General features: G+C 41.7%; 1 protein-coding gene across 4 annotated transcripts in view; it reads right to left on the bottom strand.

Moving 5' to 3' along the window:
* The window catches only part of KCNIP4 (potassium voltage-gated channel interacting protein 4), a 1009396-nt gene that overhangs the window by 105021 nt on the left and 888387 nt on the right, over positions 1-15988 (bottom strand). Inside the window, exon 2 of one of the 4 annotated variants that reach the window (XM_066280672.1) lies at positions 12336-12441. The exons of the other annotated variants lie outside the window; for them this stretch is intronic. Coding sequence (XP_066136769.1) covers positions 12336-12441 — 106 coding nt within the window. The remainder of the gene's footprint in view (positions 1-12335; positions 12442-15988) is intronic. 4 annotated transcript variants of the gene reach the window in all.

Raw genomic sequence — 15988 nt, 5'->3', positions numbered from 1 at the left:
ACCAGGAGCTATTTTCAGGCACTAAGGAAAGTATGTGAGTGGTTAAATCCAAGTTGATCATGCACAGCCTACAAGTAGAAAGCAATCCACCCATCTGAAACACTGGGGAGCCCTAGAATGTCCCAGACAACCCAGAACAGTGGGGACCTGTAAGGCCAGTAGCTGCGGCCGCCATCACAACTGCCTGGTCAATGCAGGTTTGCATTTAATCCGGACAGATGGTAAGGACGCAACAAGAGCCAAGAACTGGTGGGCCATGTTTCTTTATTCTAGACTCGTACTGGCCAACAAGGAAAAGACAAACACATGGGGCATCAAAACCCACTCTTCCCATTTTTTTCCTAGAATCAAAGGCCCTCACCAGTCTTATTCACTTCTGTTCCCCATCTCCTTCTCTTACACAAACTGGCTTCTCCTTCAGCATTCCGCCGTTTTGGCCGCCTCCTCCATGTGGCCTTCCTGCCCCACTTCAACATGGGCTCCTCCTCGCTACCACAGCGCGGTCTCCTCTCCTCAAAATTGCCTCCTAGCTCCTCCTTTTGAAACTTTTTGGTGCGAAAGCTCTCCCTCAACACACATTAGCATCACCAAGCCCCTTCCCAAGCACGAAAGGCAATTAGCTGTATCATGTGAGAGTGTCACCACAGGAGAGCAGCGGCCATCTTTAGCAATAAGAGAAAAATCCCAGAAAATACAGATTTTACAACTCATTCGCTCAACAGGACCCCTCCAAGGTTTGTCACTTAAACATGTGCTTCTTTCACTTTTTTTTGTTAGAAACAACAACAAAAAAATTCTTTATAGGTATATTTTAGTCTATTTAATATACATATCTCATCTGGAGAATAAAAAGTTCTTTGAAAATGGCCAATTATCTTGAAGGTCTTCTGTGAGAGGTAGTTGTTGGCAATGACATTGCAATTTCTATTCCAGGAGAACTTGAATTAATTTGCAATTTTGTGACTGAAGTCAATCAGTTATACAATATAACTACTCACAAGAAAATTGCCTGAGCTATTTCTCACAGCATATATGAATGGGTCGCCCCTACCTTATTTACAAACATAAATTACTCTTTTCACAGAGTAATTTAGATTTTAAAATACAGTCACCTATTAGAATGCTTATTATTAGCATTATCCACATTATTACTGCAGCAAGTCACAAAGGGCCCTTTATAGAAGAGGATTATTTCATAGGTGATAGGGTCTTACTTGCTTTTTTGGTAAATAAAGGAAATAAATATTATATTGCCAGACATTATACACAGAGAGAAAAATCTACAATAAAAATGCTGGTTTGAGGGCAGAAGGAAACAAGATGTGATTACACTTGCTCACAGAGGCATACTAAAATGATTGATATTCTAGGATATGCTTGTTGCCAGAAAAGGCAACAACTGAGAGAAACTATGATCAAAGAGAAAATTTTAGGAAGTCGTGAAACAATGAAGAGAGGTGAAGAAAGAGAACCCAAGATACTATACTAAATTAAAGATGCCCTACCACTAGGGTTTCTCCTGAATTTTGATATTCTCAAAATTCTTCTTTTGGTCCTAAAAATATAATAATGAGAGCAAAACCACTCTTTTAGAGTGTTTGCTCTGTGTGGGCACTTTACAAACATGAACTCATAACTTTCTCGTGAGCACACTGGTTTCTGTTCTAAAGATGAAGACACTGGCACAGAGAGATTAAGTAACTTGCCCATGGTCACACAGCACCACTTCCCAGAGTACGAACCTTGGAAAGTCTGCTGCCAGGGTTCACAGGCTTGTTTAGGGTGGCAACTTCAGTATCAAGATTAATGTCTCCCACGTGGTAGGTAATGATAAAGATTGATCAATGACTAAATGACCTGGGCTCAAGTCCCAGCTCTGCCACTTAGTAGCTTTATAATTTAGAACAAGTCACTTACAACCTCAGATCCTGATTCTCCTCAATTGTTAAATGGTGATGATAAGAGCACTTGAACAATCATTCTGAAGATTAAATGGAATCAGGCATGTAAAGGATTTTGCATAATGTATGGCCCATCGTACGTATCCATATGCATGCGTTCCGCTTTTATTAGAATAATTTTGCCACATCTGCTCACCTAAAGCATGGATGAATTCTGCACTGTCATTGAGATAAATTAAAAGTGATTTTTATTACCTCTAGGAACACTCACTAGAGAACATGCCTACCTCCAAGCAGATTCGGGGAATGCTACAATGTACGGTGCAGTTGTTTTTCTACCCAGTCTCAAGTGTAAATGTTTCGCTGAAAGGTGGATCAAGTTTCCCCTGTCAGTGTCTCCAGACCTTGTCTTTTTGTTCTTCTTTTTCTCCTCTTTCCCTCTGAAAGCTTACAAGCAAAGATGGGCCAGTATTTCTGTAAAGGACTTCTGCTTATCATACTTGCTGCTCTGCAATTCTTTGGCAAAAAAAGCTATTTGGAAGTAAGAAGGCTACACTTTAACCCCTCAATCTAAGCAGCTAATGTAGCAATGCTCTGTTTTCTATAGACCTGGTGGGGTGTAAAATTGAGTCTGCTTGAAGTGTTAGGTTCCTATTTCAGTGCATAAAGGAAATAACGGAGACTGGCATGGCCGGACTTACGTTTCACCTGAATTTTACTCTTTTAGGTCAATGCAGAAGGACAATTGGTATTTATGACTTCTCCTAGAAACTGCACAAGAGACCAATTATGAAATCACTAATAAAAGAGACAAAAAAAAAGGGAATGTTTTTGTTTATCTAAATTTCTATGTACCTTCTTATAAGTTGTCGTCACTCCATCCCTTTTGGCTCAAATTAACAATAAAGAAAATGGGGGTAAAATCAAATGGGAAGAAAAATGGTTTCCTCACGCATGGAGCTTGAACAACAGGGATCTACCAACTGACAATAAAGCTTGTTTCAGGAATGGCTTTGTCCTTCAGACACTTCAAGCCATGTCTGAAATGAAGTGATCATCTTCTCTTAACTTTTGTGGCCTTCTCAGTTCCTTATCTTGCTCAGGGTCACCAGTATCCTTTCAGTGGAATCACTTTGTCCCTTTCCGATCTCTCCCTCAAATACCACCAGTTGTTCCCCATTGTTTCCAATTACACCTTCACCATGTGTCACGTGTTCATCCTTTTCCTTCTGCGGCATTTGTCCTCGCCTGTAGGCAGGGAAGTCTAGTGGCGAAAACCCGAAGCTCTGACATGGCACTGAGGTGAAATCTCCCCTTCGACACTGAGTCATTAGAAGGTCTTGGGTTAGCCATTTAATTTCTTTGTTTAGTTCTCTGATCGAAGTGAGGATTACATGATTCATTTTTGGTGTCATTTTCTCACTCTGAGTTTCAGTTGGTTCCTTGATTCAGAAATCAATACCCAGCTCGCTTTTGCTGACGGTTTTGGCATCCTATTCATGTCTTGTCTTTAAATGTGGCTCTTGATCCTTTTCTAGTCATTTTTCTGAACGTGAGTCCAGCTGCCTTGACCATGCGCTAGCTCTAGCCGTCTCAAAACCCCTCTCGCTGCGATTTCTGCCTCTCACTTTCTCATCCCAAGGCTCATTTGTGACTTAATGAAGATTCTTGGTAGATATGTGACAGACCAGGAAAAAGAATTCCCATCTTTCCACGTATCTCTAAACATCTATGTTTAGAGGCCACTAATCTCTCCATTTCTTAGTTTGTTAAGAGAAGACTGGAACCCCGGTGACCTGTTACCCTCCCAGGAGCTCTATGAGGATGGCACGGGATAAGAGAAAGAACTTTAAAACCGGTAAGAGACCATACAAACAGAAGGCACAACTACTCTACTTAGTAAAACCATAGTTTACAATAAGTAAATGACCAGCTGATTGATATTAAAACTGGATTAAAGGGAGTTTCTAACTTTTCCCTTTTCTAACTTCCTGCCTTCCGTGGGGAGGAGAGTACCATGAAGGAAGGAAGTGGAACACTAGCTTTGGAACATCCATTCGTCGTAGCCAGAAATAAGCAGTGCCAGCTCGCTGCTGCTGCAACGGCGGGTCTCGGAGGAGACTTGAGGATCCGTCTGGGTGGCTCAGCTGCGCGTGATGAGGCTGAGGTCCGGAGACCACAGTCCACCGGGGCTGCACAGGGTGTTGTACAATCAGCAGGTCAGTGGAAAAAGACTTTTTTTTTTTTTTTTTTTTTTTTGTAAAATGATCAAAACATTGAATATAACTAGAGAACTGGTAATGCACACAGACTTCGCCCCCTGCTCCCGTGCCTAACCCCAATGAGGTGATTTAGGCACCTGAACTGACCTCTCAGCCCTCAGTTGCCGACTTCGTAAAATGTGAATAGCAAAGAACGTCCGTTTTACAGGATAGTTTTCAGGATAAAATGAATTAGACTCTGCAAAGTACTTTGAACCTTACCAGTCACATTGTACGTGCGAGATCTTTGTTAAATAAGTAGAAATAACATCTGAGAATTCCACTGTGATATGAATATTTTTCGAGCTTCTACAGATGATGTAGTTGAAAAACCTTGCTATATGCTTGCAAAGTAAGTTTACAAACCCTCATGAGTTATGCTTCTTTCAGTTCCTCCAAATTTTTTCCTGAGAATATGCCCAAGCCAGAGCGTTTAGCTAAACTCACTAAGAAGTTCACATAAAATTAATTATCAGAAGGGTAAATATTTTTTACAACACTTCCTGGAGGTAATTGTTGTGTTTTTAATTGGCAGCATGTTGGCAGTTCAAGTCACTTTTTGAAAACAAATCCAACAGCCAAATGCTGCTGGCTTCTCCGCCAAGAGAGGCATCTAAGACTTTCCATAATCAATATGTTACCAGGAAAAACAAAACACTAAATTGTTATGTTGTATTTAATACCAAAAATCTGAAGTAAAGTTAGGAAATTATGTTTTGCAATTATACAAGGCAATAGGATGATGGTAGCTTATGGGTTATGAGTAGTTCAGCCTCATAATGACATTGTTGCATTTACCCTCCGGTGGCTACTCAAATCAACAACCAAAACCTCTGGAATAAAGCTTTAATTTGGTGAATCAATCATTTTGATTGAATGAGGGCACTGAGATTCTACTGGATAAGTGTTATTATGAAGCAAATAAATTAAACATGTAAACATGTATATAAATAAAAAGCACACATATAATCCAGTTTTCATTTTTTGCATTTGTTTCTTGCTATTATCTAGCAAGTAACCTTTTGTTATCGTCATGTTCTTTGGATAAACAGGGAAAATAATGACTTCAGAACTGGAGCATAGAGAAATAAAGTGATTCTTTCAATTATTCAATGAGGAGATGTAACCACAGATTGGACAGCACTTACTTTTTAAAGAAAAAGGCTTTGTGCCCCCATAGAGTAGAGAAGCTAGGGATATCTTGATTCTGAGCCATTCATGAAATAGCTAAATTCCTTAATCCTATAACTAACTACTCAATATCAATGCATATGTGTGAGCCAGCTGTCAGCCGCCAAGATGTCATGAAATTGGTAACAAATCTTACAAGAAGAGCAGTGTGACTGACTCTGAGAATTGTCACTGGCCCTGTAGGTCTTCAACTCCTGGTTCATAAGACAACAGAATCTGGAAGGCATCTCCATTTGGACTCCCAAGCCACCCTCTAGTCTTGTTCCTGCTCTGGGTCTGGGAGGCTGGTGTCTACAGACTCATCTGCACTCCTTGCCCATGACTACCCACTGCGTGTGGCCAACGGGAAACATCAAAGGGAGATCAGAAGGAGGACAAGCCCTGGCCAGTTGGCTCAGTGGTAGAGCGTCGGCCTGGCGTGCAGAAGTCCTGGGTTTGATTCCGGACCAGGGCACACAGGAGAAGCGCCCATCTGCTTCTCCACCCCTCCCCCTCTCCTTCCTCTCTGTCTCTCTCTTCCCCTCCCGCAGCCGAGGCTCCACTGGAGCAAAGATGGCCCAGGCGCTGGGGATGGCTCCTCGGCCTCTGCCCCAGGTGCTAGAGTGGCTCTGGTCGCGGCAGAGCATCGCCCCCTGGTGGGCGTGCTGGGTGGATCCTGGTCTGGCGCATGCGGGAGTCTGTCTCTCCTCGTTTCTAGCTTCAGAAAAATACAGAAAAAAAAAAAAAAAAAGAAGGAGGACAAGAAGGAGGCTGTGGTGGTGATTCTTTCGGCTCCCACCTTGATGGCATTGTGTTAATAGTAGCTGTATTCCTCTTCCAAAGGCCAGAGTCCCTGTTGTGAAGCTGACTATGACACTTATAGTGACAGCTACGGTTTTTCTACATTTTCTGTTGACAGTCTAGATGTGATAACTTTCACTCTTGCTAGCATTGGGTGTTTCACCAGCTGGTAGGGTCCAGAAACCCTGCCCACAGCTTTGTAAATAATCCCTCCATTAAACTTCCTCCCATTTCCTGGTTTAATTGTGCCTTGTGCTTCCTGCTTGGACACTGACTGATGCCAGATCAATGCTGGACTTGGCATTAAGGTTCTCATCTGAGGCTTTTTGACTAGCTTTGTGATTTTGAGCAAATTATTTCCCTTCTCTAGGTCTCAGTTCCCTCCTATATGAAGTAGGGTATATTCCTTATAATAAGATGTCATTATTGTTGTTGTTGTTATAATAAAAATGACACATATAACATTTAAAATATGATGACCTTTTGCTTAGACAGTACTTAATCCAATGAACCACTCGATGTGGCAACCACATGAAACTGGCCTTCGTTCTCTTTTTGAATTTTTCCAGTAGGGATTATTCTATTGCTATGACAGTCCCGTATCTTTCAGTCATTCAATAAGTGTATCTGTATCATAAGACTAAGGGGATTTGGAGTAGGGCGTCATCCTGCCTTCGAGCTGTGTGATTCTACACAGATCATAACGGCATCTTGAGGCCAAAGCTGCTCAGTTGTGAAATGAGGATGTAAGCCTTTCCTTCCCAGAGGCAGGGGCCAGACCTTTCCTTTTCCTGTGTTTCTTTCCAGTTTGAAGATTTGTGATTCACTTTATGAAAACAAGCTACAATTATATGCCCACGGGTGTATACTGAGTAGATAAATACAGGATTAACCAGTTTAGCTAGTTATTCCGTGATGACTTTATTATCAAGAAATCCCTAGCTACTCACTCTATGTGAGCACAAATACTTTAAAAAAAATGCTGTCAATCTGCATTAAGGCTGTATCTCCTCACTGGATAACGGAGTGATTCCCTTTGTCTTCCTACACCCTAGCTCAGCCTGAGAAAATGATGGAGACAGCTGGCTCTGGAGTCAGAATCCCAGTGCTGATCCTTGGGACTGTCTTCTGACTTCTTTGTGTCTCAGATTTTCTGAGTTGTAATATGGGAGAAATAATATACCTATCCTAGAAGGGAGTGTCAATTGAGTTAAAACTTGTCATATATTCATACTCATGATGTTGCATGTGCCAAGTGCTTTGCAGAAATGATCTTGTTTAGTCCCCACAACAAGCCATTTTCCTGCTGATTGAAGTGGTCTTTCTCTCTGTACTGTGGATAAACTACGTGACTTTCCTTCTTAGAAACTCGGCACGTGCTCTTTCCTCTTCTTTTCCGCTCTCTTTCCAGACCCTGACGCTACTGACCTCCTCCTCTTGTTTTAGAGCCTCAAGCAGGGGTCCCCAAACTTTTTACACAGGGGGCCAGTTCACTGTCCCTCAGACTGTTGGAGGGCCGGACTATAAAAAAAACTATGAACAAATCCCTATGCACACATCTTATTTTAAAGTAAAAAAACAAAACGGGAACAAATACAATATTTACAATAAAGAACAAGTAAATTTAAATCAACAAACTGACCAGTATTTCAATGGGAACTACGGGCCTGCTTTTGGCTAATGAGATGGTCAATGTGCTCCTCTCACTGACCACCAGTGAAAGAGGTGCCCCTTCCGGAAGTGCGGTGGGGGCCGGATAAATGGCCTCAGGGGGCCGCATGTGGCCCGCGGGCCGTAGTTTGGGGACCCCTGGTCTCTAGTGTCCCCCAATCAATGCGGCCAAATAGCTCCACTACCCATATTGTTTCCATCATATGACCACAGGTTTTCTTCCTTTACAACACTCATCAAGCCCTGAGATTATTTTCATTTTTATCATCTCTCTTCCCACAAAATCTCCATGAGGGCAGTGAACTGACACATCCAATTCCCTGCTCTACAGCCAGTGCCTAGAATCCTACTGGCCACACACGGTCTCTCAAAAGAATATTGTGGAACGAATGGCTCAATAAGGACACAAAGGGGCCAGAGAATTGATCTAAATCGAAGCATTTTGTTTGGTCAGAGGCATAATAGGAACTCAAATCATGTCAGGATGACACTGGAGCCCTCACTCCCTCCATTTCCCTTTCTGCAATACTTGTTGAAAGAGATAATGAAGGTCTGGGCACGAGCCCCGTCACAAGAGATGGGAAAGAGAAGTTCATTGAAAAGGTATTTTAGAGAAAATTGCCATGAGTTTAGTGACCACGTGGATGGCGGGTGGGAGGGCGTACAACGGAGGGTCCGCAGCTGCGCAGTGGATGGTGCCAGGGGACGATATGGAGCCGGGGAGCGGGGCTGAGTGACAGGGGTCCGGCCACCACGTCTGGCGGGCTCCTGTCTGCAGCCTGGCCTGGGTGTTCAGTGAGCACAGGGGACAGGGGCCATCTTTAACTAACAAGCTCATCCTTAACTCATGGCCCGTGTGTCCCCTGCCTCAGTCATTACCCCATTTCCTCGCTCGAGTTGGGGGGTTCTTAGTGTCAGGAGGAAGGCAGCGAAGGCCCGCACTCATTCTCGGTAGAGCAGAGCCATTGCGCCTGCCCCGCGGGAGGCCGCGGCAGGGCTCGCGCACCCCCTGCTCAAGGCCACGTTTGCTGCTCCCCAAACCTGTCCAAGGTGGTTGGCCCTTGATATTTGTCTGACAGTTGTCTCACACATCAACGTCAAGTGTGTGGCTTCACATAAGGAGTCTGGGCTGATCATGGTTGCTGTTTGCTACAGAGGAGTAAAAATTGATGTTCAAGAACTGAAGACTACCTATGGATTTTTATGCAACTCCTCTTAATGCCTTCATCTGAGGTACAGTCAGGGGAACTAGTGTGTAAGTCTGCATTTAACAAACGGTTATGAAGTGCATGCAATTTTCAAATATTGAGGATACTAAGTCCATGTAATAAAAAAGAAATCAGGAGGTAATATGTATGACTGCTTAAATATTTGAAAGCTAACTCAAAAACAACTTTTTTTTCTAATATAGATTGGGAAGCTTGTGTTCACATAATTCCTTTCATCCAATAATTCCAACTTTGGGAGAAAATAATCTAAAAGACATATATAGATATGTGTACATAGATATATTATCCCTGTACTATATACATATATATGTGTATATATATACATACACACATATATATCTATATGTATATATGTGTGTGTGTGTGTATATAGAGATAGATAGCTAGATAATGGGGTAATAAAGTCAAAAGGGAAAAAAACTACATATCAAAAAAAAGGCCAGGTGATATAGTCAAATGCAATTTAATATTTACAATAACTATATGGTGTAATATTATGCTTGCCATTAAAAATGGCATACACAGAGTTTTCATAAGAAGACTAATACTGATGAAAGTAGGCAGTGTAAAAAGGATAAAAATTTGGTATAATGCGATCTCATTGATACACAGCAATGAAAAAAGATGTTAGTATTGATTTGTTGGTACTTCAAGATAGGGGGGTAGAGCAGGATTCTGAGTGTGTTGTGTGGTGGGAGTGTGGTGTGTATGTGTGTGTGATTTCTCACCTCTTTTTGCACTTTCCAAATTTCCTGCCATGAACTTGAGTAACTTTTGTAAATAAACCATTCACTTGCCCAGCTGTCAAGGAGAAAGAGCAGGAGGAGAAGGAAGAAGGGAAGGCTGTCGTGTGGAAGGTGTTGACACTGTGGGTTGACCAGCATGCAGACAGGGGGTGCCCATGCTGTCCCCCTGGTGGCCTCAGGTCCTCTGCAACTCTGCTCCCTACCACCTGCCTTTTGCCTCGTGTGCTCATATCATCTTCTTGGTTCTGTGTCCTAGAGCATGGGATCTAATGAGGTCACATTGTAAAGTGATGCAGCGATAGAATGAATGTGGTCTCAGTGATTTACTTCCACCGGCTGGGGTTCTATTGTGAGGGCTGGGGTTTTATTGTGAGGGGGAGAGAACGGGGAAAGGGGTGGCTACTGGGGGCAGTTTTATATCCGTAGACCTCTGTTTTGGAGTTCACAAATCAGCGGCCATGTCTAATGTGGGTCCACTATCAGCCAACTTTAAAAAATAGTTTTTGAAGTCATTTTACTTATTTTTTGAGTATCTCTCTCTTTTTTTTTTTTCTTCTTTCAAGACATGTTCTGACTTTTTTCTCGCATTTGGTTGAAAATTACAGGCACCCTCTGTGAACGGTTATGTGTGAGCTTTACCAAATACTGGTGTGGAAGCAGTGCCCACGAGGGCACGGGGCTTGGCTCTTCCCTAAGTAAACAGAGCAATCCATTGGGAAGTTACATTTTACTGGACTGCTTTGTACAAATGGCTATATTTCTGGCAAATATCTGGTAAATCGGTAATTTTGATCCTCACTTGAAAGGGGAGAAGCAGTGGCTCCAATAACCAACATTCACTGACAAATAGTGGCAATAAAAATCTCTAGTTTCCATATCATGTAGCTTTTGTCATAACTCTGGGCTATGGCCTTGTAGGTTGTTGATGACACGCTATGTTTTGTTTTTGAGATGGTGTGCAAAAATTCAAAGCAATCGTTCTCAACCGAATTCTAATTTTTTTTTTTGGTCCATAGGATTATTACTAAAGTAATTCTTGTCCTGTCCCCCTCTCTACAGAAAATGTTCTAGTAGGACAGAGCTTTTTTAAAACTGTTTTATCTACTGCCCTGTCTCCCAGCACAGAAACAGGGGCTGACAAATAATAACTATATGTTGAATGACTGAGGGAATTAATTGAATCGTATTATTATGATATAGTACCTTTGGTCAGTGCCACTAAAATGAATTACTATTCTATTTTGGGACTTTTGACAGGAAGTATTTTGTTTGAAGTATTTTACCTACTCTCTCTATTTTTGTTGTGGAGACTAGTAAAATTTTAGGGCATTCACATTTTCAAATCACGAATTGAGTCCATCAGTTCCTACAAAGCGGTGTGGCAGAGTGTGAAGAGGGTGAGGTGAAGACGTGGGCTATAGCCCCTCACCGGGATGCTGCTCCGAGCTTCTTAGTGTTTGTTTCCTCACTGCCAAAGAAGACCCTTGTCTCTGTCTGATTCTGACAGTTTGATGCCTGAAAAAAATTGTGTGTGAAGAATGTTGTGCCCTGGCCGGAAAGCTCAGTTGATTAGAACATTGTCCCAATATAGGGCAGATACAAAAATGCATAAATAAGTGAAACAACAAATTGATGTCTCTCTCTCTCTCTCTCTCCCTCTTCGCCTTCCTCTCTCTTTAAAAATCAATAAAAGATAAATAAAAAAGAATGTGAACATAGGGTATTTGTAAATGTTCAGTATATATTATATACAGCATCTTTTAAAAATAAATAAATAAATGGTTTCCCTTTCCATTGGTTAATAAAATCAGACAGGTTTCAGGAGTAAGATGAAATTCTGTCTAAGATCAATTTTGGCCTCCAAACCTGTCTGAGTTTCCCGTCTGACCCATGAATTTCAGACACGCCAGGTCCTACAGCTGTGTGAGCCTATTTTTTAGAATAAATTTCTTTTTTATATATGTTTGTGTTTGTACATGTATATATGTATAAGTATATGTATTTGGATATGGATATATGTACATCTATATGTTTATGTATACATACATATGTATTGCTGCTTTTTTCCTAGAGAACCCTGATTGATATAGTTAGAGAGGGCAAAGAATAAAAAAAGTCACATTTGTATAAATGTTTTTCACTTTATAGTAGTTTTTTGAACCTAATATTATCTCTGAAGTTCACAGTATCTGAATTATAACACCAAATGCATGTATAGGAGTCAAGAAACACTCTTAAAGGGTACACTGCTGTGCTCACAAGTTAGGCAACAGGAAACCCAAGAGTTATCTGAGTCTAGTCCCCGCCCCTCATGTCAAACAAAAACCTCCAAATGTTTTGAATTTCAAGATCTGTCACTAACACCGTCCTGTCCATCTGCCAAGCAAGAAGGACCTCACAATTGCACAAACATTCCCCTGGATATTTAGGTAAACTTCAGCACACTAGTAGAGTTGGCTTTGCAGAATATAATGTATTGCTTCTCTTTAGACGCCGAGGACTGCAATGCATGCAGACCTAAACAAACAAAACACAAAAACAAACAAACAATGAAACTTGCTTTGAACAGCAGGAGACGATGTTTTGGCAGCTGAGCAGGGCAAGAGCTTCAGGAGCCGCTCTCTGATGCTGCGCTTGGTGCTGCTCTGAGCGTAGAGGAAACCTAGGAGATACCGATGGGGTCGGTTAAGGCTGTCTTCCAGGGAAACCGGCCGGTCTATGGGAGCAAGCCGCCAGCCAGGCCCTGCACGCAGCCATCTGCTCAGGCAATCGCAGGCAGTGGATTGGAACCCTGGGGGGGGGGTGTCTTTTCTCCCCTCTGTTCTTCTCAGTTTTTTACTTTTCTTTTCAAAACTTTTTCTTATGTTTCATTAAAGATAATGATTAGCAAATGAAAACAGAATCATGCAAGTAAATCTTCTGAATAAGAGAAGAAAATTTTGGTGCTTTTTTTTTTTTTTTTTTTTTTTTTTACCTTACATAAGAAATAAAATAAATCTCACGGAAAGAATTAACTGGATTGAAATTGCAATATCCAAACCAGCATTCAGGGCCCACAAGGCAATTTTCTGTTCTCATTGCTCTTCATCTTTGATTACCAGGGAGAGAGACGCTTTGCATAAATCATTCACACCGCAAGCACCTGCTAGTACCTTTGCCTTCCCTGAAAGTGAGGGAATAGATGTCCTTGATATGCAGCTTCATTAGCATCAGCTGACATGCTCAGAGATGCAGTGTCCTTCGCATAATTTCCGTGTGGACAGTACTGGGTGGAATTATTCAAACAGAGTAATTCCAAAAGAAGCAAGGTGTGTTTGAAACATCTTAACCCAGGAATAGACAGAGGAGAATCTGGGACTTCAGTTGGTTTGGGAGGATGCAAAGAAAATCATTAGTCACCCAGTGGGCAAGCTCCCAAACACCTGACTGTCCAGCTCAGCATTAGACACCCACTCTGAGTGCCAGAACCTGCACACGGTTGTATATGTTGCCTCTCCCAAATCAGTTTGGAAGGTGCTGAATATAAAGCAACAACAAAAGATCCAATTAAATTTGAGGTTAGACCATCTTTATAATATGGGCCCTGGGAATGTGTTGCTTGTTGCTTTTCTTTTTCTTTATTGATTTTAGAGAAAGAGAGAGAGAAAGGAAGAGAGAAAGAGAGGGAAACATTGATTTGTTGTTCCACTTATTTATGCATTTGTTTGTTGATTCTCATATGTGCCAGGACTGGGGATCAAACCCACAACCTTGGAGTACTGGACGATGCACCAGCCAACTGAGCTACCCACCCAAGACTGCTTGTTGCTTTTATACTTTATAATTTCAACTTCATAATTATAAGAAGTCTTGACCACAAGGTTACTGATCTATTTCTTTTTGGAGGCTTGTTCCATCCCACATTAGTGCCTATTGGCTAAAGAACCTCATAGATCTTTTGTGTGGGGAATGACAATAGATACATAAATCAAATCAGATCATTTTCCTGCTTAAAAGTCCTTAAAACTTTCATGTCCTTTAAAAAAGAAAAACCACACCTCCCACCATGGACCCCAACCCCCATCCTCCCACAGCATTGTTCACCATCCTCTCTACTGTTCCAAATGGGCCGCGACCCACTGGCCACACCACCTTTCTCGCCTTTGTTGGAACTCACAAAACAGGCCGCTCTCCTGCTCTTGACACTGATCTGGTGTGATGCGTCTTATTCACCTGATACCCTGCGTGCTGGCTAAGGGTCTGGTCCATAGGAGGCGATCAGTAAGTGTCTGATAAATGAGTGAATCAATTCACTTTCAATACCCACAGAAGACTGGATTTCATTTCCTAGATTAACCGTAAGGAAGCTTTTCAACTTAAAAACAACATAAGCCTGATTTACATAACACAGACTCTTGAGCTGGCTTCTTTCCTCTGCATTTGTAAAGGGACGCCCCCCCCATCTCCGCGCCACCACCTTCTCAGGACATTGGGTTTTGCTTTTGCACCCCAAGCAGGATGTCTGCTGCTTCTTTCCCTTCAAGTCACTGCCAAGTTCCATCCCACTATCTGGGAATCTGGTGGGTCCTTCGTCAACGATCAATTTCTAAATGCCCGTGTGTGTGCAGTCTTTAAAACTTCATTGAAATACCCCTTTTTTTCTGGAAAACTATCCCTATTGTATCCTGAAACCTTCCAGAGGAAAGAGAGACGTCCCCACACCGCCTCTACTCTACCTTCTCTATTGTTCCCGAATCACACCCTATTGTTCTGGATATCACACTTCATTGCAGAGGGAACCCCTGTTCTGACAGGGTCGGAGAGGGAATGGAAGGCTCTATTAGCACCTGCAGTAAGAGGCAGACTTTAGTTTTACTTTCTACCTCTTACCCAGCTCCTTTGCTTTAGATGTGATTTCTTGACATCTAGCCAAACCACAATTATCCCTGAAACTGGCACATGGCAGACACTCAAGGAGTATTTGCCTGTTGTTTGATTTCCTCCTTTTCCTTTAAATTCCGATATCTGCCATGCTTACTCTGTCTACATAACCACTTCCAGGATCCTCAGGCCGGGATGTGGGGCGGACCTTCCTGCTTTCCAAGCCCTCTCAGGTATTAAGGTCACACTCCTTGTCAGCAGCTGTTATTGGATAACTAATCGTGTTCTTCCCTGAAGTATCTTTTGACTGTTCTTGAGACTACAAGATAGACAGGCTGCTGTTTTTAATTAGGAGTTAGAAGTCCCAGATTTTAGTCCCTGTTTTACTACTTTAGGCTGAGTGACCTTGGATAGGTTATTAAACCTCCTTGGGTCTCTGTCTTTTCTTTATAAAACAAAAAGATTTCTAGTGAAGAATCTTTGCAATCAAAACACAATTTAAATGTCCATTTTAGGAGTATATGTATTTAAATATAAATTGAATGTGGTATTACTATCTTGTTTATATAGTGTTTTCCCTTCAGTGAGAGCTTTAGCTTCTGGAAGGCAAGATGTGGACATTATATCCCCCCCCCCTTTCTTCTCTCTTCCTTTCTCTGTTATCAGACTATAATGCTTTGTTTGTTTGTTTGCTTGTTTGTTTGTTTTCCTTGAAGTGTAGTTGTTGAGTGTTCAAGCACTGTAGTAGAACAGCCTGAATTCAGATCTCTGCCCTATGACCTTGGGTACGATTATTTAATTTCTTTGAGTCTTTCCTCATCAATAAAATGAATTAATAATAGTATCTAACTCCTCAAGTTGTTAAAATTAGAATCTAATGAGATAATTTAGAAAGCATTTAGGACAGTGACTGTTCATAATACACTCTCAACAAATGTTAGATAATATAATATTTTTTTAGTTCTTTGAGTATATCCCATTTCCTCTGACCTCATGCTACGTGACCTCTCTCTGAACTGCTGTTTTTCCTCTGTGTGACCTACTCCACCCTTGAGATGTCAGTTCGATAATCACTTTCTCAGGAAAACCTTACACGACAGACCGAACCTGCTTATGCACAGCTCTATTATATGCTTATGATTTCCTCCATCTCTGCTTTATCACCAGTCTACATCTCCTTTATCTCCATTATCACAAATACAGTGAAAACAACCGATGACACAATCATGTATTTGACATCTGTCTTCCCTACAGCAATGTAAGACTGAAATTGTTTACCTCCAGACCATCAGAGAATAAATGGTACTAGATGCGCCACCCCACCCTAAGCAACCGTATAACCGGACAAG

This window comes from Saccopteryx bilineata, chromosome 5, assembly GCF_036850765.1.
Source record: "Saccopteryx bilineata isolate mSacBil1 chromosome 5, mSacBil1_pri_phased_curated, whole genome shotgun sequence".
Lineage (NCBI taxonomy): Eukaryota > Metazoa > Chordata > Mammalia > Chiroptera > Emballonuridae > Saccopteryx > Saccopteryx bilineata.
The sequence above is the reverse complement of the archived record's forward strand: the minus strand, read 5'-3'. Positions and strand labels throughout refer to the sequence as shown.